The sequence below is a fragment of the Plodia interpunctella genome, chromosome 4 (assembly GCF_027563975.2).
Source record: "Plodia interpunctella isolate USDA-ARS_2022_Savannah chromosome 4, ilPloInte3.2, whole genome shotgun sequence".
In the NCBI taxonomy this organism is placed as follows: Eukaryota; Metazoa; Arthropoda; class Insecta; order Lepidoptera; family Pyralidae; genus Plodia; species Plodia interpunctella.
The window spans coordinates 10638185-10664545 of NC_071297.1; the positions used below are offsets into that span (position 1 = coordinate 10638185).

Genomic DNA, 26361 nt, shown 5'->3' on the forward strand with positions numbered 1-26361 from the left:
TCGTAAGCGCGATTATTTAAATATATTCAAAAGGCCCCGCGAATCACGAAAGGCAGCATGTCGGGGCTAGTACTCGTATTAAAATGGTTATGGATACGGTAGTACGTTCGTGTTTTTATTTCTTTAATGTTTTACACAAAGCTAATACTAAATAATATTTAGTGCACCAAAGAATTGCTGGTCAAAATGTAAAGAAAATGATAATATATATTTATTTAGTAAATATACGATATATGTATATCAAAATACATCAGCCAGTTTCGATAACATGTCAAATCAAAGATTTTAGAGATTAGGTTTTAGAAAAACTTTTTGTAGTCATATATAGGAAGTTAAATGATTCTTTAAACTAACTAGCATTTTTAAACGACCACTCCATATTTTTGTCACGCTTTGAATGCAACTAGATAATTATCACGGATGACAATAAAAGTTAGTGTCAGAAATACATTTTTGTAAAAAAACTTATTTCTCCATAAATCGTACAAGGTTATATATAGTTTGGTAAGATTTTTTTTTTATTGTATAAGGCGAGAATCGAGCAAGTGGGTCACGAGATGATAAGAGATCACCGCTGCCAGAGACAATTGCTATATCTTAATATAGACACCAAAGGACCATTGCCGGCCAAAATTTAAAGAAAATAATAATAATAATTTATTTATTTATTTTAAAATAAAAAACAAATAAAATAAAAAGATAAATTTTGCGTGTCACACAAGAACGGAAGGGCTAATCCACATGTAACAAGTAGTGGTGGAACAGGGCGTGCGCTTGCAGTGCCAGGCACGACAAGCCGCGAACTTGCGCCCTCTCGCTTGGTAATAATTATAATAGCCTCGTTTTCTATCAATACGTAGGGTATTTTAATTGTTATGTACTCAGTTGCAAGAAAAAATATGTAGGAAGACGATATGTAGGAACACACAGCAGGACAGCAGCAGGAAAAGGTTAGATTGTAATGGAAGAGGTTGGGAAAACTAAAGTAACATTGTGTCGTAATAAAGATACAAGAGAAAACTTCCCGTGGATGGCATACGATACGACTAAGGGATTAAATGCCTGAACAGCTGATGGAAAACAACCGCATTCCCATAAGAGTTGACGTAAGGCAGACTGCGGCAAAACACAGCCGAATTTTTCAAAGTATAAAGTAATAAATCATACCGGTTTCGTAGCGTTACAGCCGCGAATGTAACAACTGGGAACAGGTTTAGTATAATTTTCTACGAAAGTTACCTTCAATAGACGACGATATATGGGATCTTTTGTGATTTTTTACGCAATTGCAACAAAATATGCAATTCCAGTATAATATGTAAATAAAACCAAATTAATACACGCATTTACTAAAAAGTGCCTATCAAGGAAATTTGATGATGAGTTTTTAAGTATAAAAAACTCATTAAAGTAGTCTGGGAGCCACGTCTTAATAAATGCCACTTATAACACCCTTCTTATTGTCAAGGTACAAAGGAATTCCTTGTCGATAGAACTTTAATAACAACACGCGACAAATAGAAGGAAAGAACGTAAGGACACCGCCAAGTTATTATAACTTTTGTAGTGATTCTATCAAAAAAAACAATTTAACAGACACTGGAGTTCGATATGGCTCTATGTCACGATACCTTTCCAATGAATTAGAAGAAAAAAATCCACAAAACCTTTACGTCACATTGCTCAGGATTCAAAGGGATTTGTCGAATATTTTACTATGTATTCGCAAATAAAATAAAAAATTACACTTTAATACTGAAACGCAACAAATTTTTTTGGAAACTGAACAATACTTTTTTATAACACCCAAAGAAATACGGAACAAAGAGTACTTTTATTATTAATCTCTCTTTTATTTTCATAAAACAAAATTACATGACTATAAATTAATACATGCTAATGATTTAAAATAAAAAAGTCATGGAGTCAACGCCGAATTAATACAATGAAATTAACAAAAATACCAAAGGTCTTAAAGACTGCTTCTCCGTACGCTTTATTTATTTTTTATCTCGAAAACACATACCTTTCCCGGAACAGGCCCTTATGAACAAGCAGGGCTCTTCCAATTAAGGAGGCAGTGTCATGTGTACCATACCTTATACGGCTGTTCAAACATGTTACCAATTGGAGACACCGCGCTCTTATACTATACGCGACATTCGCCTCCTGTTTTACTTTCAACTTTTTCGATTGCGTTTTAAGGGAGACAATGAGCTATTGGAATGATATAGAATTAATGTACAATCTACAGCTGTTTTTATCTTATATGACTTACTAGCGGCCCGTCCCGGCTTCGCTTGGGTAAAAACATAATAAATTATACACCTAAACCTACCTCAGGAACCACACTGTCTATTGGTGAAAACCGCATGAAAATCCGTGCAGTAGTTTTTGAGTTTATCGCGAATAGACAAGACAGACGTGGCAGTAAGGATTAGACACTGGCTTTGCCCAGCAGTGGGACACCACAGGCTATAAAAAAGTCGGCTTAATATCTCAATCTCACAGCTTATTCGAAATTACTCACTTCATAGTCGTATTTCCTCATGGCTGAGGGTCGTGGCCATTACGCGGAATGAAACACACAACAACTTTCTTGGCACTATTAATGGAGTGGTTTGCCATTGCCTTCTCCATTTCACACACAAGTTAATCAACCAGGTTTAAAGGTTTCCTTACGATGTTTTCCTTCGCCGGAAGCAAGAGACTGAACTACTATGAGTCAAATTGGTATACAAACTCAAGTGGCGCGAATAGGATTCGAACTAGGGACATTTCGATCCACAGGCAGGTCTTAATCATAACATGACCACCGCTTCGACGTTACAAAAGCAGTGTGTAATCAGATTCATGGCGATATCGAGCAATTAGTGCAGTGCATTGTCCAATTTGACTTTTGGCGGGCCTTAATTGGAATCACTGGCTGCAGGTAATCTTGTAAGCTGAGGAGTAGCCGGGGAAGTGGGGGGGGGGGGGGGGGGGGGGGGCGACCTTAGGTCATTGCCATAGCCTCGTGATTGAAAATAGATTTGAAAATGGTTAATTTGTGAAAAACATTTCTATGGATAAAATGTGAGATACTTTACGAGTTTATACGTTTTTTTCTTTCTTTATTTTGTTTCTTTTTTTTTTTTGGTTTTGACGTTAAAATTGTCGTTTTCAAAATCTGTGTCATTTATTTGAATGACAACACATGTATTTCGCGGCTAACTGAATATGTGTGGTTTGGCCGTATTATGTTTTCTCACTTTAATAGAGGCCTAGAGGCGTATAGCAGTCTTCCAGGGAAGAAGTTGAACCAATCAACCAATGCAACGATCGGAAATATAAATCTTTATCTCTGATTGGACAAACATTGCTCTCTATGGTCCATAGATATTGATTTCGAACAGAAAGCTACCATGATGCATTTCATAAACAAACGCAAACCCGCACATACATTCACACTAATATCGGAGAATGGCATCGCGGAAAGCATTCGGAATAACTGGGTCACCGTTTTTCTTCAACTTTTTCATCGTATGTTCAAATTGGATACCGTAGATTTATATTACGCTAGATATCGCAAATCTGTTGACCTAGCGTCAGTTGCACCAGTCAACTTTGACTTACAAGAACGAAAGTTCACTTAATGTTAACAACGGTGGCGGGCTGGTTAACGTGAAAGTCGAAGTCTACTGGTGCAACTGAGGCTAAGCGTACTTTATATTTGTGTTGAAATAAGACCTGATACAGATGGGTCATATATGTGCCTATATAACAAGACGTTGCCCGAGGCTTCGCTCCAATTAATTTTGAGATAAAATATAGCCTATAGCAATCTTGGAGAATGTACCTTTCTAATGGTGAAAGAATTTTTGAAATCGATTAGTTTCGGAGATTACTGCCTCGAACATACAAACTCATAAATTCAGAAACTCTTACCTCTTTATAATAATAGTATAGGGTCAAACATATTCAGCCACTTGAGGCATACGAAAATGTTAGTTACATAATAACAAGATAGATAGATAGATATAGAACCTCTACAAATCGTTTTTAAGGTGTCTAGCTGTATTATGTCTATGGAACAAACGTTACGTTCGATTCGCGTTTTCATATCACGCTTAAATATTTCAAGCATTCCACCTACAGCGAAATTGAATTTAAAATTTTCCAACTAATATGATATGTGAAATGTTTGTAATGTCTTCAGTTTCGACGGATTTCGGTCACATATGTATGTGTGACTTAAAAGGTCAGGTGGAAAATCAAGGATCTTATGAGTATGTACTCACATTGTAATTCTTTCAAGTGGACAAATTATAAGAAAAATATTAAACATTTATTTGGAGTTTAAGACATAACTTTCCATGGATGGAAATTGAATGGACTGATAACTGAGAAGTGCAGACGTCAAAATAGGAAAGCGGACTCCGGGCACCGACGCTTATAGATGAGAGAACAAGGATGAAAAAGCAATGGGTTGTTTCTTATAAAATCAAACTGTACGATAACAGATATAACCTATAATATTCTAGTATTATAATATTAGGAGTTAACTTGTCTATTCTCTAGTCTATTATCAGGGGCGAATCCCGCGGTCAGTCATTGAATTTTTAAAACATTCTTTTAAATCTCGAACAGACGTATTTCAAGAATCGTGTAAACAATATCAAGTAGTGTTGCGCCGCATTCCTAGTTATCGATCAGTCGATGCATTATTTAGTTGGCGAACGGAGTCGATACCTTACAACTTGCTATGGCCGCTTACCTCGACTTTTTCAATTCGTCCAGATATTATTATGTTTTTAGGCTTAACTTAAAAGCAATAGAAAGGTGTAATTTGTGTCATATAATCATTTTTTTAATAAATAAATATATAAGGACAAATGACACAGATTGAGCTAGCCCCAAAATAAGTTCGAGACTTGTGTCATGGGATACTTACTCAACGATAGTATATTTTATAATAAATACATATATAGATCAACATCCAAGGACCCGGGCCAACCACTGCGTAACCGAGGTCGGTTTTTGACCAGTGAAACCTCAGGACCAAACAGCAAATGGCAAAAAAGGGCTAAATTTTGTTGTTTTTTTTTTTATTAACTAGGCTATTTATTGGTCGTTTTCAAAATGTCGCTTATTGGCTGGACGTTAAGGCAATTCTAGTTATAAGTTGTGTTTACCGGACAGACTATTTTTAGAGTGATCATTGTTTATGGAATCTTTAATGCGCCATGGCGGCCGGGCGACATTTTGTGGCGAGCAATTGTTTTAATAAATTGGATAACTGCGGCGTTTTGTTGAATTGAACCGTTGCCGTCGCGAGTATTATGTATTTATGTGTTTGTTTAGCGATAAAGACGGTAAGAATTTTATTAAATGTAAAATTTATTTGTAGCAACAATGTTGAGACTATTGTTTAAATTACAGATTTTGGCGCGTCTGACTTTGGTCTAGCCTGATGGTAAGCAAAAATGAGGTCTATATACTAACATAAGCAAATATTTGTATGTATCTATCATATCTACATGCAACGTAAAAAAAAAACTATTCATTTTTGCCTTGAAGATTATTAAATCGTATTTTGGTTAATTTTAACAACATGCTTATTATAATATATTAAAAAATAATATTTATAATGTGAAAAAAACTTTTTATTTTTATTTTCCATACGTGCGAGCTAATGGTAAATAAAAAAATTACATATGTTTGTATAGAATATCAGTACCTATATTTTTTAATACAATGTACAGTCAACAGCACGTCAAGTTACCCTTTAAGAACCTCTATGGCGAATTTGGGTAGGTTACATTGCTGTTGGCTGTACTTATGTTACATACCTTATTTGGTTATGCTTTAATTAAAAAAAAACTGATATATTCATTAATTACTCAATAATAAAGGTCGTGGCACAATGAGACAAAAAGTAAACAAGGAAACTAGATTTCGATATTAAAACCCGCAAGTTAACAACGTGCACGATCAATAAGCTTACAGCTGCTAAAACCACAGGCTGCTGCTGGAGATTGTGCAAATTAGTGAGATTCCACTATTATTTTCGACATTACGTTTCTGCAAATTGGGATTTTGAATGCAACAAAAAGTTTGAGCCCGTCTCGACCGCATGCGCTTCGCCACACGACACGTGTGACGAATGTCTAGTAATTCTCCTATATAGTTGACTGTATTACAATAAATTGTTCGTCAAATTTTAAATAACTAGTTGTTTGCCGCGAACTTGGACACACAACACGTGTGACGAATGTCTAGTAACTGTATTACAATAAATTGTTTGTCAAATTTTAAATAACTAGTTGTTTGCCGCGAACTTGGACCTTGTGAACACATTTTTTTTTCAAAATTGTGAATATTTCAAAAACTACTGAACCGATTTTGATGCCCCACGGACTTAAAATTTTTGTTAGTATATCCTACCATACCTTTTAATTTTCATCAAAATCGGACCAACGGTTCGAAAGTTATCGCGTTACAAACAAACATACATATATACATACAAAAAAAAATAACTTTGCCCCAAGTAGAACGTTAGACCTCGCTCGCTTTGCTTGCCCGATTAATTTAATTATGACAAAAATTGCAACGAGACACGATATCCTACGAGAACAATTATTTTTCCGGGATGAAAGGTACCCTATGTGTCCTACTACTACCAATTTTCGTGTTCACATTAATTAAGCAAACCTTGGAGGCAAGGCTAACTTGCTAATTGCAAGGCGAGGTAAGGGCGGCGTCTTACTGTTTAGTTCTATACATTTCGAAGGAAAACAGCATTTTACCGGGCTAACACAAGTCAACTGAGGCCGTAGCGCGAATTTGCAATTGAATTATAACTCTTTCTCTGTCGCTCATCTTCGCGTGTTCCCTTTTTTATTCGGGGACATGACGCAGTGGTGCCCGAGATCAGTATAAAAACCTTGATGTTTGGAAGATTCGAATCAATATTATATTCAAAAATTAGTCAAAAAGCATTTGTGACATGTGACAAAACCATTTAAATGACACGAGGTAAAAAATATACTACTTTTTCAACTTTGGACGGAGCCACTGGTATCAGTCTACTAATTGTAGATTCGTCAGCTTGTATTTGAAATGGAGAAGGCTGATCACTCACTCACAGCCACTCAATTTAAATTGTCAAGAAAATCAAGATCAGACCTATACATAGAGTCAGCCTAATGGGTTTAAATTGCGCTGGAATGGATCTTTTCAAAGACTACCCAATTTTAGACCGAGTTTTGCGCATTTTCTGTGGAATTCCGCCTTTGGAAGTGGGTCAGTGGTTGTGGCAATTAGAAAACGCTTCAGTACAGCACATAGCTCCTAGTGATTTCGTACGCGACTGTACTTACTCGCGCTGTCTTTATTTTCTGCTCGGATGTTTTTCGGATGTACGAGCGTTGAGTTTCAACAGAATTCGCGTTACAATGATGGACGATTTTTGGCTTTCCCTTTTCCGACTAATGTCATTAGGGCGTTGAGCTCGGCTCTGTATGCTAGTTACAATGTAGCTTTTGTGTAGCACTGACAAAGAAATTTCAAGTAGATTTACTTAAATCAGCTTGACATTTGAACTAAAATATTGGGGTATTTATATATATATAATCGGTGGTTAATCGGTTTTGTTAAAATGTCATCAGACAGGACATCTACATCATTAAAAACCATTTAAACGTCCGCACTTCTGGGACACTGGCCTTCCTTACGGATGTATAAGGAGTTTGGGCCGTGACCCACCACGCGGGCCCATTGCGGATTGGCGGGTTGTAACGACTGCTAATACAACCAAGACCAAAGACTTAACGTGCCTTCAGAAGCTGAGAGGAGCTCAAAAGGTGGAGCAAGAAGAAGTTTTGAGAGTTTCTTAACCGCCAAAAGCGTAATTTTGATATACTTACATTCTCAATACTATTAAAACATGTCCACAATGTCGCGCCTATCTTTATGGAACGCCATAAATTAAAAAACGAATGGACGGATTTTTGCACGTTTTGAAGGTTAAAACGTATGTTTTATTATTGTTTTACATAAAAAAGACATAAACATTAATTTTCCTTGATAATATTCAAAATTATAACAATAAATATAAACAATGAATTTAAGGAACCACAAAAAGTACCTTGACAACAATGTCGCCAAGTTTTTCTCGGCACCAACTGCATTACGGCGAAGTTCCGCGGTCCCTGAATTATGCATGCATAGCAAGCATTAACTGAGAGGTGGATTAAATATGGACACCCTGGTTAGGGTTGTGGCAGGGTTGGTAAGGGATGTCTTCTGGCGAAACATCTATATTGTTGTCAGGATCTTAACTAAGGTGGCATATATACAAATGCAACGAACTGTTAAACTGGTTTATTAGACCAGCGTTTGATAAAATTACAAAAATATTGCAATTAATGTACAAATCAAATTGGTGGTGGTACAGTCGACAGCACATCAACCTACCCAAATTCATTGGAAACTCGATATAGATATAGTGTTGATGCAGGGTACCCTGCCTTAATGTGCTGTCGACTGTACTTCAATTAATCTGACCATTGCGAAATCGAGCTCCTCGAATAAGGATGTGGTATAGAATAAACTCGCATACAATAACCTTGAAACGTACTAAAGTTAAAATAATTACACAATTTCCTAATCGTCCTGAAAACATACAACACTGATTCCCAATATTCCATTTTCCTTTGCAAAATACCGATAACTTCAATCCTTAGAGAAAAATCATTGGAGAATTTGTAAAAAGGATCGTGGCGTATTGAAATTCGAATTCGGAATTTCCGTAATTTACAATATAAATAATGAGGGTGAGTCGAGAGCGGCAATATAGCTGTTTGCTGAAACCGATCACAAAGGTCGGTAACGAGACGGAAGCAAGTTTGAGGATGCGGGTGCAACGTGCAGGGGATAGAAGGAAAGGTGTTTTATTAGGTAGAAATTAATATTTTGTGAAATAATACATTATCGCGAAATATTTGACTTGAAGCGGTGGTGGTTTAGTGGTTAAGACGAGGTTGGTGCCACATGAATTTGTATATCAACCTGACTCATGTATAGTACTTTTCATAGACCTGCTTCCGGTGAAGGAAAACATCGTGAGGAAACCTGCACACTGGTAGATTATTAACTTGTGTGTGAAATGGAGAAGGCAATGGCAAACCATTCCATCAATAGTGCCAAGAAAGTTGTGTGTGTGTTTCAGCCATGAAGAAATACGATTATGAAGAGAGATAGTATCGTGGTTTAATTCTATGGTTTAGATTAGATGAATGAATGAAGAGTTGGAAGGAAAGGGTTGTAACTTAATTGTCTCTCTCTCTCTCTCACTCATCCCGACGCATTTTTATTATCCACTTTGTGGGTTGTGCGTCGCGACGTACGCGACCGCAAAAAAAGTAGAGCCGGACAAAATTAATTTGATTATTTTATTAGTTGGTATTAATTTTAATTGTAATCAACATTCCACTATAGCTATTGAAAATGAAATCAATTTTCTAAATAACTTAACGTGATTTACTATTTTTTTTTTGTTTTAGTTCACGTTCGAGATTTATTTTTGGTAATCAGCTACGAATTGTAAAAATTTTACTCTCAAAAATAGTTACGTCACAGTTAAAATTTATGTCTTATTTCGAGTCGTCTTAAAAACTCCATACCTTCTTTAAAAACGGAAAAGCAACAATTTTTTTTTTGTATATTCTTCAAATTAATTTCTCAAGGAATGCATCCCCTGTCCCTGGGGCCCAATACATTACAGGGTCATTGTCCACTTGCATATTTACCTGCAACCCACGTATATTTAGTACTTTACGGCTTATCTCCGGAGGAATCGTTACATCGGGGAAATCGCAAAATGATTTATGGGCATGTAAAATTATGTTGATTTATTAATCTAATTTTGGCAATAACTAGAGTTTTGTAAAATATACTTGAATATTTTTAACAGACTTAAAAAAGGAGGATCCCGTCAAAAATCCCCGGAAAAAGTCGTGAACTTTATATGCTTGTTTGGGCCATATGAGAGTAAGATTTCGTTAAGACTGATATGCGTGATAATGGTCAGATATCTAAGGATGTCGAATACCGCGCGAAATGGAGGAGAAACAGTAGAAAAGCGGACCCCAGGCTCCAACGCTCTACAGTGGCGGAAGCAACCGGCATAACGCTCAGATGTGAGAGAGAGAGAGAGCACCAAGACATAATTTGATGAAATTTCCGTGGCATTGAAAAACTGAATTAAAATATGTCTAAGTCGCGAGTTAGTGTGTAATATATATTTTTTACGATTCTCAAAAACGCGTCAATATAGAACGAGACGAAAGCAATAACAATAACACCAGTTTGATCCGCCTTTAACCAGTTTTGAGCGGACAAATTGCACAGTAGCGACATAAAGCAGCTTTCAATTCGAGAGCTCTGCGATCGGCTTTTTACTGCTGGTTGATTTGCCGACAGCAGTTAAAGAGGTGTTCACTTTGGTAGAGTAACTAGGACAGTGTAGCGTGACATACTTCTAATAATAATTTATAATACTTAGCTATTTATATAAGCAGTTTATAGGCAACTACTTGCCACTAGACTACCTACCGTAATAGGTAGTCGTAAAAGTCATGTCACATGCCTTTAGGCGACTTGAATAAAATCTGTCAACAGTGTTAGCAACAACACATTCAATACGAATGAATGACCAATAAATAGCCACATCAATTACCTTGTCAATGGCTTCAATAAGGGCCGTATGCGCAGTGAAAAGAATTCGGTTTTACAGCGCTGAAAAGTGCCTTTTGTTTAGAGTTTTTGATGGTGAGAATATGATATTTATACCTACCATCGCTTGTCCACTTCACCACTGTGTGCTAGAAGTGATATTACGCCAGTTTTTATTGCACATCAGCTGTAAATACCTATCGGACGTTAAGGGCCCATAAAGGAGCTGATTGCCCTGAGCCCACAGACCCTAGTTTACGTCACACTCAATTGTCACTTGGCCCTTTATTGCGGGAGGGCTTCAAATCGATTGTAAAGACAGATTAATGCCATGTTTAAGACAAGTTATTTGTGAAATAAAACATAGGTAGATACCGGTCACTCTACTAGCCACGCATTTTTTAGATGATTAATTAATGCATGTTAATAATTTGTTGAATTTAAGAAACTAGAGTAAACTTTTTCTTATCTCATTAATCCAATGTGAATAAGTTGTAATTTTGCAAATTCTAATATCAAAGTATGTAGTTAGGTATTTATTACCATCTATACTATTAGTATAAAGAGGCGTTTGTGAGTTTGTATGTTTGAGGCGGGTAATCTCCGAAACTACCGAACTGATTTTCAAAATTCTATCACCATTAGAAAGGTACATTATTCAAGATTGCTATAAGCTATATTTTATCTCAAAATTCCAACGGGAGCGAAGCCCCGGGCGCCATCTAGTCTTGGAATAAAGATCTTATCAGTATGTTCAAGAGAGACTTGCAACTGGATAAATTGTCGTGTTATTAAATTATTTGTGAATGAGTATTAATATTATATAAATAGAATGTCAATTAGTGTTGTGAAATACCATTATACTCGTATCTGGCGACAAATATAAAAAAATGACGAAGAAGTAATTCCTTTTATTGTCAAGAAACACGATTCCATCTCGCAGTGGCGTGCGTCTCAAAGTTGTCACTCGACGAGTTATGACGTCACCGGGGCTGAATAAAATTCGCCTTTGCCTATATTTCCACAAAAAAGGGAAGTATTCCAAGAAAGCATTAACAACATTATTCAATTTGCCGTTACTCTGAAAATCACACAAAGTCACTACGTCTCTGTGTCTCTGTGCCCGGCCCTAGCCGGAATTAAAGCCCATGGGCAGTACACAAAGAATTTCGCTCCTTTTATATATAATTTCATTGATTAGAAAAACATTTAGCCCATTATTTAAAAATAAAAGGTATCGAAACACCGCGGTGTATAATGGGACACATTTTATTCTTTTCTTAAAATTATTAGTTTTTAGTCTTTCACAAAATCAAAATCAAATCATTTATTCAGAAATTAGGCCTTCACAGGCACTTTTTCACGTCTTAATCTAAATTTAATGATATTTACCAAAGCTACAAACTACAAGCAATTCTGAACGACCACTGCTGAGAAAAAATTCCGAAAGAAACTCATTCAAACAGTGTTGGTCCATTATGCCAGAAGGGCTTACCATTTTTGAAATATAAATTTATGTTATTATTTAGTTATTATCTTATGCTAAAATAGCGACATTACTTCAACAATTCTTTCACGATTTATTGATACACTCATTGTAACTACTTTTACAGTTTGTTTTCTACAAACGCCTCTTAATATTGAACGGGTCTACATCCGTGTATTTTTCAAACAAATCCCGCGGAGCAAAAGTTGAGGCGAAACGGATACGCGGCGTCCGCCTTTTCCTACTATCTGAATTGCAAATGGCGGCTATGACGGCGTTATACAAAACTAAAAGTGTCGGCAAACTTCGTATTAAACTTCCCCAGGTACAGAAACAAAAACCTCACTTACAATTATGATAATTCGGTAGCATCTCACCGGATTGGATTTGCATGTCCGCTATCTGCGGCTATGTCAACTATTCTACATTATCTGATGAATAATGCAGGTACGAGATGCCACTTACCCACGGTATTAACATATTTATTAATAAAATAAATATCTGATACGTTCGCTCCGCTCCGGCGTCATCGTAGAATGAGCTGTGCCAGCTACCCCCACCCGCCTTAGTGTTGACACTGCAGGAATTCCGGGACAAACTTTGCGTTTATACTGAATTGTTAACTGAAAGATGTAATGTATGGCATTAATTATATAAATTGAGTTAGATGTCTCTAGATATTGCGATGGCGCCTGTTTGCTATTCAACGAGGTGCGTTCGTTTGCATTCTATTCGATTAACGATGTGATCAAAGCGCAAGTTGTTTGAGAATTTGTAATCACAGCTGTTTTTACGTTAAGTTATTACGCCTTATAACTAGTATTTGAACATAAAAAATATATGCCGTTTGGCTAAGTGGAAATTAAATTATTAAAGTTTTAGGAACGTGCTTAGCAAAAATTCTATTATGCCAAAAATATCTAATTTAATTTATAAAATAAACATTATTCTAAAAAAGAAAAAAAAATAATCTGCCAGCCAACCAGAGTAGGTAAGCGTTTGATTTTGGAACGCAGCGTGTGCCAATCAGCGCGAAGGGCGCGAGCCGCTTATTTCCGTCGCCATGTTGCGATTTTTTTCGTTCGCGGCTTGACGCGGACAAACTTGGAGCATCCATCACCGGTAGTGGGGATAGAGCTAGGAAATGTTAGATGTGACTTAAACATTAATAAGCCGGTTCAAGTTTGTGATAAAAACTTGCCCTCTTTCTTTATTGGGCTGCTTGAAAAATGGTTAAAAGAAACTATGAGAATGTTTTTCAAAAATTTCAGAAACAAGAGATATTTTCAAAAAGAAAAATTTAGATTTCAAACAAGTATTGCAAATCTCCGGCATAACTATGTCAAAGCAATATCCAGTTTATTATGACTCAGTAATGTCAAATTCAAGTTTTTAATAAAAGAATCAACCGATTTTGAATTTAACACAACAATTTTAATTATATTTTATTTTTCAAACAAGCTAGCCGCCTACCCCGGCTTCGCTCTGGTAAAACAATAATAAAAAAGTTCTCTGTGCGATATTTCATCAAAATTACCTCTGTAGTTTCTGTATTTATTCATTACAAAAATATCTTTTCTCTTTATAATATTATATTTGTCAAAAAATATGTTAATTTCTAATTTTAGTTATACATGATTTCAATACATTTTCTTTATAGAAATTAATAAATTATACCATCGCTATCAAAGTCCATGTCTGCAAATTCGTACGTCTACCCTTCAAACAGGGGGATGTTTTAGCAAATGAGAGCGGCACGAAGTCGCGACGTGTCTGTACATATATGCGCATAGATCGCATGAACATACACACAGTCAATAGTGAACATTAATTTGTTTCTGTACAAAGTGCTTGGAACAAATTGGTGGGAAAATTAAATGTATGTTTAAATTTACGTTTGTTTTAAGGCAGGCAATGGCAGGCAAATTTGTTTTACGGTGAATAGAAAGGAAATTATTTCGGTTATTGGATTTAACACTCAACAGATAGGTAATTAATTTAGTACGGAAAATGTAATACTGTGTATATTTTCCTAAAAAAAATTCGAAGAGAATCCGTCAGTTTTTATTAAATTCCCTTAATTATATTGTAAAACATTGTTCTCGTTTACTGCTTGCAAAATTTATATAAGTATTTAAAATCACTATTAAAATAAGTTTTTTTTTTACATAAATGACACGTTTGACACAAGCTTTTATTGTGGTTTTGGTGTGATCTCATTCAATTGCGTTCAATGTGTGACAATTAAATCATGGTCGTGCAGTAAACCGTTGAGGAGTTGCCACGTCTGGGGCCGTTCCTGGGTGCACCATCCGGTCATGCTTATCATAACAATACATTGTCATCCAAATTAAACGTGTGTACAAAATTTCATCACTATCGGTTGAAGATATCTGCTTCAAATTTGAGTTACAAGAGACATAGTTACTTACATTGCAAGTTAAATGAAATCTTGTGAAAAGATAATCACCCACTAATATTAGAAAGGCAAAAGTTTGTGGTTACTACACTGGGATGTTTTTTTTTATGAAAATTAGTATTTAGGTAGCTGATGATTTGGTAAATGGCACTTTATAAAGTAGATAACGCTAATGTGCATTTAAAAAATACCTAATTACGTTTAAATTTTATATAATATTACAATGATAAATCGCCTAGTAAGACTACAATTCAAACTGAATTAACTTCTAAACTTTAACATACAACTTGTTAATCATATTAAACAAGAAAAATATTCTTGCATATGTATAAATCTGTATATTATATAGATAGCCAATATAATTTACGATGTAAGAAACAGATTTTACTGAAAATTTGCCTCGAAACAGCTTCTTGAGACGTACTTCTAACTTTTAATTGGGATAAGTTTGTGTGGTGAACGTATATGTTAAACAAAAATATATATAACTAGCTTTTGCCGAAAACATGGTACCTATGTGAGTATAAATCCGTTTCCCGTGGGAATTTAAGGAAATCCCTTCTTAGTGCTCCCCTACACTGTCCTAGGAACCTACACACCAAATTTCAGCTTTCTACGCAATAGTTTCGGTTGTACGTTATCTGACAGTCAGTCAATCATTCAGTAACGCAAGAGTTTACATATTTATATATATTTTATTTATTATAGAGAATATAGATATATCGTGGAGTGTGGTCTCGCCCTAAAATCCCCACCCATATCCTCCCGTGGATGTCGTACGTATGGATCCTAAAATATTACATCAAAAACACATAATGACGCTTGCGATATAAATTGGCCGACTAATAAACTCTTATCGAAACTACATTACGCTCGGGATCCAACCTTTGACCACTGCACCATAACGGCTACAGAGGAATTGAACACAGAGTCCAAGCTATGAAGAATCCGACCATACAAAAGATGATTTTGAGACACTAATACATTGTGTTCTTAAATTCTACATTCGTCTTATTTGTTTATCGTTATATCATGATAAACTCGTTAAGTGAATATAAATGTATAAAAGGAATGTTAAGCGATATCAGAATCGATCCTTGAACATTAAGTGAGTAATGACTTTAGGAAGGAATATAGTTTATTGATACAATCCCAACAATTATAGCCTTGTAAAACAATCCTACATTCGTATCTAATATCTCGGATCATCATAAAGCCCATCTCAGATGAATAGTTTCAAATACAATTTTATTTTTTATAATATAGCATCACAATTTTGACGACCTTTGCGGCCTAATGGTCACCATGCCGGACTGCTAAACAAGGTTAAGATGGAAAATTTAACTTTTTCAGATTGATCTGAGTCTTGGATGTTTATGTAAATGTTATAAAATAAAGTACCGTTGTAGGAACACATAAAAAACACTCGAACTTACTTTGGAATCAACTCAATCTGTGTGTTTCGCCGATACATATTTATTTACCAATTTATAATTCTAAGATTTTAATTTAGTAACTTAAAAAATATTTTACGCTTAAGCTTGAAACAATACTTGTCCTCTACTAATTATTTCCTCTGTATTATGGACAAAGTCAGGAGTACGCACAATGGCAAGGGGTGAATTACTGCAAACCCTTTTAAAGGTAGTTTTAGTCATTAATTTCCTACTGTTTTTAAAGCCATTCAAAAGGGTTAGACTATAATTTACTAGCTTTTGCCCGCGGCTTCGTCCGCGTGAACTTCTCTGTGAAAGCGGAACAGACACGATTTTCATACAAGCTTATGTTTGAACTTTGTACCAAATTTCATCAAATTCAGTCCAGCGTCTTTACGTGAATTCCTCTTACACTAATGTATACTTACTTATCCCGGAGGAATTAACACATAATATTAGTAAATATTGTAAATAGGAAAGTTTGTGAAGATGTATGTGTGTATGTTTATCACTCTTTCACGTCAAATCTACTGGACGGTTTGTTATGATGAAATTGGGTACACGGGTAGAATATAACCTGGAATAATACATAGTACTTTTTATCCCGAAATTCTCACGGGAGCGAAGCCCCATGGCGCGGCTAGTTAAAAAGCTGTAGCTCAAGTTACCTGTGTACATGTTACGAAGCTTAGCAATAAAACTAACGTTTTTTACCTGCAACAAAAACAACAATTATAAATTGTGGTATCATTCTCATGGCTGAGGGTCGTGGTCATAAAGTGGAATGAAACACACACACAACAACTTTCGTAGTTTGTAGGACAGCGTAATCCTAATTACAGATAGTCATAACCACTAGATCAATCACTGACTTCTGTCTCTCTCTCTCTATCATCTGAGCGATTTCCCGGTTTCTTCCTCAGCCGTTGAGCGTTGGAGCCCAGATTCCGCTTTCTTATTTTTTCGTGTCCACTTCGCACGGTCGTCGGCATCCCTAGTTGTCAGACCATTGGCACGCAGTCGTCTTCAAGCAAACATTTTATTAGTGTATGTATTATGGTTTGTCTAGTAAGTCGTTATGTTCCTTGGCTCACAGTAAGTGTTGGGCAACCGTAAGTGATGTGTGTATCTTTTATAATAAATAAATGAATTTCTTGGGTTTGTCCCAACTGCAAGAGCCAGGCGGGGGCGACATAACCAGACATATTTGTTATTTACCTAATTTGCGGGTTATGATAAAAAAATCGCACTCCCTTAAATGTATCAACTCTATAAAGGATTAAATTGCCTTTTTGCAACTTCCTGACACATATTTTCATACTAGAACATGAGAGAAAATCTTCTGTTATATCTTCAATCATGGTCATGCAATTTATGCAAACACAGCGTTCGTAACTGTCTTATTAAGTTTCGATACAATACAAAATCCTTTTACAAAAGGTTTAGATATGAATATAGGAATATTGCGCCGTTTCCATAGAAGCCAGACAATCGGACGTAACTTTGTATTATTTATGCTTGCTTAGTTTATTTTTTACTAGCGGCTCGTCCCGGCTTCGCTCGGATAAAAACAAATAAATTATACACCTAAACCTTCCTAAGGAATCACATTATCTATCGGTGAAAACAGCATGAAAATCCGTGCAGTAGTTTTTTTAGTTTATTGCGAACTTTGTTTTATAATTATGTAAAGATTTGAAACTAGCGAGCCGCCCCGGCTCCGCACGGGTTACAATATTATGCATGATAAACACATAATCTTATCCGCTAGACTACCACGGCTGTAACTATATGGTTTCCACTCTAAAATAGGACCACTACATATCCCATGGATTTCGCACGCGGCGAGGCGACGAACAAACGCATTCTCAAAGAGGGTTGACGTCAGGCAGGCGTTCATAAAATCAGAGCCAAATCCACATTCACTTTTTACGTCATTGAATATCAGGCATTATAGCAAAGAATGAAACGAAAATGAACTAGTAAGTACATTACAGCAGCTCAAAAGAGCTCCATTTTTGTCGAAAGCATTACTCCTTAATCCAATCAAATAAAAACGTTCGCATACAGCCTTCATACAACGTCCAATGAAATTATCCTAATCCCTTTTCTCGTTATTAATATACCCAGATTTCATATCGGTGAAACCCTTGCAAAGGCATAAAAGCTTTGGGAATTAGGGCACGAGAATTTCCATTGAATTCTTATCATTAGGCACGGAATGTAATTAAAATTATTATAAAAAGTAAAATCCGTCCGCATGATTTTTATGTCATCTTCTATAATAATATTATAAATGCGAAAATCTGTCCGTCTGTTCAGCTTTCACGGCTAAACCGCTGGACCGATTTCGATGAAATTTGGCACGCATGTACTTAAAGAGCCCCGTTCAAACATACTCTTACTTTTTTCAAAAATTAACCCCCCAAATGACTTTAATGGGGGGTGAAAGTTTGTATGAAAATCGTGTCTGTTTCAATCGTGTTAGAAATTCACGTAGGAGAAACCATGGTCAAAAGCTGGTTTACTATTAATAACTTTCAAATTGTTCAAAACGGCATTACAATTCTTGAATTTTTTCCATTCAAACATGTGATATTTATGTTGATCCATACCACAGTATCAAGTATTGATACATTTTATAACAAAAAATCAATATAACCAGGTATATCCAACAAAAACTACTATTATTATCACGTATTTATACACCCGTGAAACCTGCGGATCAGAAAACAAAACAAAACAACGGACGGAGTATAAAAATATAATTCATAAGCGTCGAAAAGCACTCAATGTATTCGAATACATAAAACATGAGTGCTAAAGTTGTAAAATATTGAAGAACATTATAATTCCATCTCAATACATTCAAATGAAGCCATAAAAACTGTGTTTGCACCTCGTAAACATACTTTCCAGGTGGAAAACTCATCTTTCAAAGAATTGTAGGATATTTTTCTTGTACCGTTTAAGTTTGTAAGTTACCCGTTGTAAAGAGCAACGCTCACTGTGTTTACATTCGATCAGACGCCAATATGGCGCCAGTTAGAAAAAATATTTGATGTTTATACGACCAGACAAGTTTTATGAAAATATATTCTCGAGTTGATAGTTTCATATTGTTCGTTTATTTGACGACCTCGGTGGCGCAGTGGTAAAGTGCTTGCCTTTGAACCGAGAGGTCCCGGGTCCGATCGGAAATCATCAGAAAAATGATCTTTTTCTGATTGGCCCGGGTTTTAGATGTTTATCTATATATGTATTTGTTATAAAATATAGTATCGTTGAGTTAGTATCCCATAACACAAATCTCGAACTTACTTTGGGGCTAGCTCAATCTGTGTGATTTGTCCTAATAAATTTATTTATTTATATCATCGTGTTTTCTTAGGGATTCATTAATATCGGTATATTGACCAATTTATTTTCTTTGCTACCGAAAGACTGTCTTTTGTAAAATTTTGTAACAGTTTGTATCACATTTTAAATAACCTTTTACAAGTAAATCCGCAAAATCAACTTAAATAAATGTTAAAGTGCCAAAATAATGAGACAAAATTCAATTGTAAATTTTCCGTTCACATAAATATTTCACCGTCATTTTCATGCGAGAATATAAGCAAGTTGCACGAAAAATTGATATTGTCATTAAATTTTGCCGGCTCCCATACAAAGACCGACTGCACAATTCGTTCCAAGTTTAAACATATCCGAAACTGCGCGATTTAAACTTTTCAATGTGAATTAAACGCGCATGCGTGCTATATAAAACATAATAATTGTTAATGAGTACATATCCGATGACTACTAATTACATTTTAATTAGGCTATAAATTAATTTATTAAAAATTCATTAATAAAAAGCGGGATGAGGGCGATATTTCGTTGAGCCAACGAGCCGTTTCCTCGTAATGGCATTTGAGTGTCGTTAATTTTGTTAATTGTCGTATTCTAGTTATAAATTCAGGCGCTAGGCCGCGCCTGTGTGCGGCGATCCTTATTCCTAATTAAACTGTATGTCTGAATTAAACATGAGAAAATTACACGATTGTAAATAAAGGAAATTTTGATGTTATTATAATAATTAACAGGTATCATTTTATATCATCATTCATTGGTAATTATTTTAATTACAAAGCAGCAATTTATATTAAATATACGTGTCTGGAAATTACCAGTTCAAATGGAATTAAATGAATACCAATATGTTGAAAGCCATATCGGCTTGTATACTTCAATTGGCATTGTATATGAACTATGAGCTGAGATTATTCTAGTACAATTAATTTACTACTAAGAAATATTTTTTTATAAAAAAAAATAAAATATGTTCGCCGTAGCCGTTACTCAATAACGTATTTCTCCTTTATATTAGACTAGCTGCGCCTCGGGGCTTCGCTCCCGTGGGAATTACGGGGTTAAAAGTACCCTATGTGATATTCCAGGTTATATTCTACACATTCACCAAATCTCATAACAATTTTACATGAAAGAGTATCAAACATACATGGAGACACACATCCTCACAATAACTTTCGCAATTATAATATTAGTAGAATATGCAATAGAATTCACAGGTTCACTAGTGTGTGTGCAACGCTAGATGCGTGACTTTAATAAATTTCGACACCAGTGTTAGTACACTCTCAATTAACACTCTCGAAAAGAAAGAAAAAAATATATATATTTCAGTTTAACAAATTTATTACTTAATCCGTGGCTACAAAGTATAGTTTAAACCAAAATAGTTTGATTTTTCACCCAATATAAAACACCCCTTCCATATTTACATTCACTTACAACTCTTACACACGCGTCACCCTTAACTGAAACACATAAAAAAAAAACAAAAAATATCGCGCCAAGTCCTAGGATGAAATAAAACATAAGAAAATTACATCAAAATATTCCAGTGGGGAGGTTCGGCCAAAAAGGATAAACACGTAAAAGGGTGTTGACTGTTCGCCATCCACAAAGAAAACACTTATGATTGTGAGGGGAGAATGGGGCGAGTCAATCGAAATTTTGCAAACTCAAGACGGCGCGGCATCCGTTAAACAGAAGAATTTAAGTCGAGATCTCGAATCCTTTATCTAAATCGCTCGTGACTCTTTTATTTGGGCTGGACTTAATTTAGAAGTTACTTGGGGTGAAGTTTGAAATGTTTGTCTCTTGTCTGTGATAGTACTTATTTAAAAAAAAAAGATAATTTTTCACAAAGACTAGATAAATATTTCGATCTTAATATATTATAATATAAAACTTGTTTATTGCTTATATCGGCTTTGCATTAAACACAATTATAATTTGTTAAATGTAATTTATAAAGTTGAATCAACGGACCAATTTGTTGATTTATTGACCTCAAGCAATTTATTGCCTACTAGCGGCGCGCCCCGGCCTCGCTCGGGTAAAACTATAATAAAAAAGTAGCCTATGTCACTCTTGAATATTTCGGCTATCTCTGTGCCCAATTTCATCAAAATCGGTCTAGTAGTTTTTTAGTTTTAGTAACAAAAATACAAATCTTTTCTCTTTGTAATATTAGTATGGATAATAAAATACTTCACATCCAAAGCGAGAATCTATTATAAATTAGGCATTTGTAAAAACGACCATAATACAAAATTGTAAATAACATCGCAAACTACGAAGTTCAACAACCAGAAAATGTCGTAGCATTGTGAAAATTATAGAACAAATATTTTGAATACAAACTAAATAAAAACCAGCTGACGCGGCGGGGAATAAAATAAAGAGGAGGACGGGGAAAGAGGAGACTTGTCCGCGTTTTAAACGGCAGCTGTCAGGAGAATTATGCGGACTGGGGGCTCTGTACGATGTCTGAATTAAGATTTTAACCGCAACATGGATATTGTGATCGGATTAAAACAGTAACAGAGTAAGAAATTAATTTTGTTAGCGCGGTCACAATTCTTCTTCCATCTCTTTTTTTATTGCAATTTTAACTCTATTCTATTAAATAGAAACCTACTAATAGTATAAATGTGAAAGTTTGTAAGGATGTGTGTAAGTATATTTGTTACTCTTTCACGCAAAATTGTTATGAAATTTGGGATCGATTTTTATGAAATTTGGTACCTACACGGGTAAAAATATGGACTAACACATAGAGTACTTTTTATCCCGAAATTACCACGGGAGCGTAGTCCCGGAGCACAGAAAGTATTTCTATAGTTCATGAAAATAAAGTAAATGAATTTAAAAGAGATAAGCATTTTTCAATGGCTTTGACGAAATAGATTAACAAGACATTAAAATTAAATACCTTTTTTTACTCTCCTATCAAATGTTCTTTTTTAAACAAGAAACATAGGTAAAGTTATTGATACATATCACATAAGAAATTTTAAAAATCTCACGCAGAGCAAGAAGAGACGCCAAAATGTTTAACATCTCAGACATCAACTAATTTGGTAATAGAATTCTGGCTTGTTAGCGCGCCACGCGCGCCGAATACGTGCAGCGTACGTGGACGCTCGCTAGCGCGGCCCACTGCTAGCGGAGGCATGAGCGGAGCGTGCTTGTAACTTAACCACATAATACACGTTTTATAATATGTAAAGATAAGGATCTTTACATATTACAAAGATCCTTATCTTTACATATTATAAAACGAAGCCTCAGCCGCGTCTGTTCGTGATAAACTCAAAAACGACGGCACGGATTTTCATGTGGTTTTCATCAAAAGATATATGCATAAGCGAAGCCGGGTAGCTAGTATATTATAAAAATAAGTCCCTTGTTGCGTCTGGATGTCTGTCTGTATAAACGCGATAAATTGATATGATATAATAATGATTATTGATTGAATGGTGACCTAGGACTGGTGTACGAAGTGTCTGAAGACCTGCAATGATGACCTGATGATACAAAGAAATTGGCAGGTTATATTTTAAATGAGAAAGTTGGACAGAGGAGCAGTTCGTACCCGAAGAGAGGCTCGACAATTCTGCATGCCTTACAATGCGGTGCGATACAGCTTCACCCGAAACACATGACCTTACAGTCCCCAGCATATAAAGTTGAACCAAGATGGCAGCAAAAAGTTAGAGACAAAAGCGTTTAAAAAGATTTGTCGTGGTTTTACACGCAAAATTCAAAACTCTCGATATTTTTTGTAAATAAATAACCATAAAAAAATATTTATAACACTCTTGTATCTAATTAAACCTGCGCTGACGGCCGCTAAACTTATGCGCCACAGATTGTACTATAAATGTTTACTAATCTATATTTCAATTATTTTTATATGTTAGGCTTCTTTCTAAATATCTAAATTCCCAACAACAAAATAGAACCCGTACATGTCATTAACTCGTCCAAAATACCTTGATGTGTCTCAAATATCACTAAGTCCACGCTAACACTGGGACCCCATCTGAATGCGCCACACGTCCCCAGCCCGAGGCATCCAAGGATTAACCGGATTATAGCCACAACCGGGTGTTTTTCCTTGTTAATCATTATGACCACAATAACTGGCGTTTTGGCGCCACCCCCTACCTTACATAGAGTATTATTGATCCATAAGACTATTTTGATAGCGATCACCAGCCGTCATGTGACTTATGGGATAATTAAAAATTCATACCTTCTAACATAAAAGGATGAAATGAAATTAATATTGTACCATATTACTACCATCAGTGCATTGTATCTTGATGGGAATCAATAATTAAATCTGATTATCTATTTAGGATGATTTGTGAGAAAGTTTTATTCTGGTTTCACCCAAGCGAAGCTGGAACGGGTTGTTAGTTATAATATATATACAAAATATGATTTTTTAAATTTTATGAATCTTCACAAAAAAAGACAAGCAACATCTTTTAAATTTCTTAATAGTGAAAGCGAAAGAAGCGGAGTAAGTACAAATCATTGTGATTGGTCAATAAATTCACCGTTAAACTCCGCTCCGCTTAGCTTAGTGTGGCCGCGCCCTTATTTCTGATTAGAAGAAGAAATGGCTACTTGAATTCAATTCTTAGAAATCACTATATTCATGAAGATACATAGTTCGAAAATAAATCAATTTATAGATTAGTTGTTAAATTGAATCTCCGACTTATCAATTTAGTTTTGTGGAGTTATTTCGAGAAAATAGAAAAATCTAGAATAGAATTTGTTGAAATAAACTAAAATGGAATTGGGATAAATGTAATTAATTCGTAAAAAGATTTTGATGTATTTATTAATAATGCCAATATTTGGACATTTAATAATGGACAATATTTTAAGACAATTTCGTTATTCTTATTTTAAAACTACTGTTAGTACAAAATAATTAAGAACCTATAAAAAAAAACTCATATAAACTTAAAAAGGATTTAGTTGAGTTTATTACGAACTGTTGCCCGCGACTGCCCCTGCGTGAAAAAGTGACCTATGTCACTCTTATGGCCATCTCGAAATTTTTCCACAGCAAAAATCACCTTTTTTATGTCAAAGAAGACACAGAAAACTTTCATATTTATAAATGTCTAACTGTACTAGTTCCTACCGTACTAAATATTAATGAATCTGGTGTACATTGTGATCCAAATTTCATTCTTCTATTCAAAAGCTAACCAATTAAATTATTATCGAAATAATAAAAAGCATAAATCTTTTTTATTTGCTCAGATATTGAAATAGGTCATTACTCTCACATCATTCGTTATCGTTAAGTATTTTATCATTTGTTTTATCACAGCAAGTACATAATTATATAGTGTCACTAAGGCTATATTAGAGGCGCTGTAAGATGTGATAATGTTTATTTTTAAATGGCGATTACGTAACACCTTATTATGTAGATTTTTGGATCATATGGTACAGAAAGGAATCGTTTCGACTGCAATACATAGTTTAAAACAAAGTCGCTTCCCGCTGTCTGCCTGTTTGTATATGTATGCTTAGATCTTTAAAACTACGCAACGCCATTTTGATGCGGCTTTTTTTGCAGATGGTGTGATTCAAGAAGAAATTTTAGGTGTACAATTTATTATGAAATCGTAAGTAACGAGGCAATTAATTAATTAACTAAAACTTTAATTATCTCTCCATAAATATACGAAATACGAGTAAGTTGATTGGTAAATAATAGGAAAATTTCAAAAAAATCAAACAAGCATTTGTTAAAGTAAATTTAATTTAAGAAAATTGCAATATTCTTAAACGTAAAAATAACAACAATAACACACACATCAGTAAAGTTTTGGAAAACTTGTTCATTAATTAACATAATTTATTACAGCCGTTTTATTAGTTGCATTATGAAGAAAAATTATTAAAAATTCCCTTTGATATTACACAACGCTCCTACAATTTTAGAATTCGGTCTTCTCACCAAATTTCTAGCACCTCTCCTATCTGCTAATGAGATCATTAGTTCGGGTAAACGTCTTACAAAGTTGATTGATTTTTATTCGACTTTTTGAAGATTTCTTCAAAGATACCTATGATTGAACGTGTTCATTACGTGTACATTATCTTATAGATATATCTCGATAAAACTAAAGGAATACTTAAGTAGCGATTTAATTAATCTTGATTATAAATTACGTCAACAGTAATGTGCGGTATGCGATGTGTTTAAAGTAAAATTATCGGTAATTAAACATCAATTATACGTTAATAAAATTATTAAAAAGTATATTCTTTCCATAATGTGAGTTCATCGACGGTATGTTTCGATGATATGACTTATGGTAAAACCCCTTGTTTCATTGAGTGCTGCGATTATACAAAACTAGATATTATCTGCGGCTTCGCCCGCGTCAATTTCCCACGGGAACGTATTTTTGAGCAACGTAGAAATAGTATGAAATTTTTATATACTAAATTGAGTTATAACATAGCATTTACATTGTAAACGTTATGCCAACGTTTGTCTAAATAACGACTCAAATAATATCATCAGGCTTCAAATACAAGCTTTGGATACCATAAAAACCAAGTCTTTAAAAGGCGAATTCTTAACGTTTTCCTTGAAAATAGTAGGCAGGTTCCAAAAGATTATTTCAGAGGCATGCAGTTCATTATACATTCATAGGCGAGTGCCCGCGAAAGATTCCACAGGCGTTTTCGTGTAATTTTCAAAAGCGTTCGCGCCTTAGCCACCGCAGCGTGATAATATAATGGTCTTTTTGAAAAGTCTGGTTGCGCGGAGCGACTGCGACATACCGTAATAGGGTTGTCGGCTGACGTTCGAGTTTCCTAAAATAGTGTAAAAATATACTATGTCGAAAATTTTAATAAAAAAAAAACCGGAGTTTCAACATAGAAATCTGTAATCAGTC

The 26361-nt window shown here is 35.0% G+C and overlaps 1 protein-coding gene across 7 annotated transcripts in view; it reads right to left on the reverse strand.

Annotated features, from left to right (window-relative positions):
- Ten-m (Tenascin major) overlaps positions 1-26361 on the reverse strand; it is a 627474-nt gene that overhangs the window by 101650 nt on the left and 499463 nt on the right. Inside the window, exon 1 of one of the 7 annotated variants that reach the window (XM_053744006.1) lies at positions 16726-16750. The exons of the other annotated variants lie outside the window; for them this stretch is intronic. Coding sequence (XP_053599981.1) covers positions 16726-16735 — 10 coding nt within the window. The 5' untranslated portion in view covers positions 16736-16750. Of the gene's footprint in view, positions 1-16725; positions 16751-26361 lie in introns of those variants that run through there. 7 annotated transcript variants of the gene reach the window in all.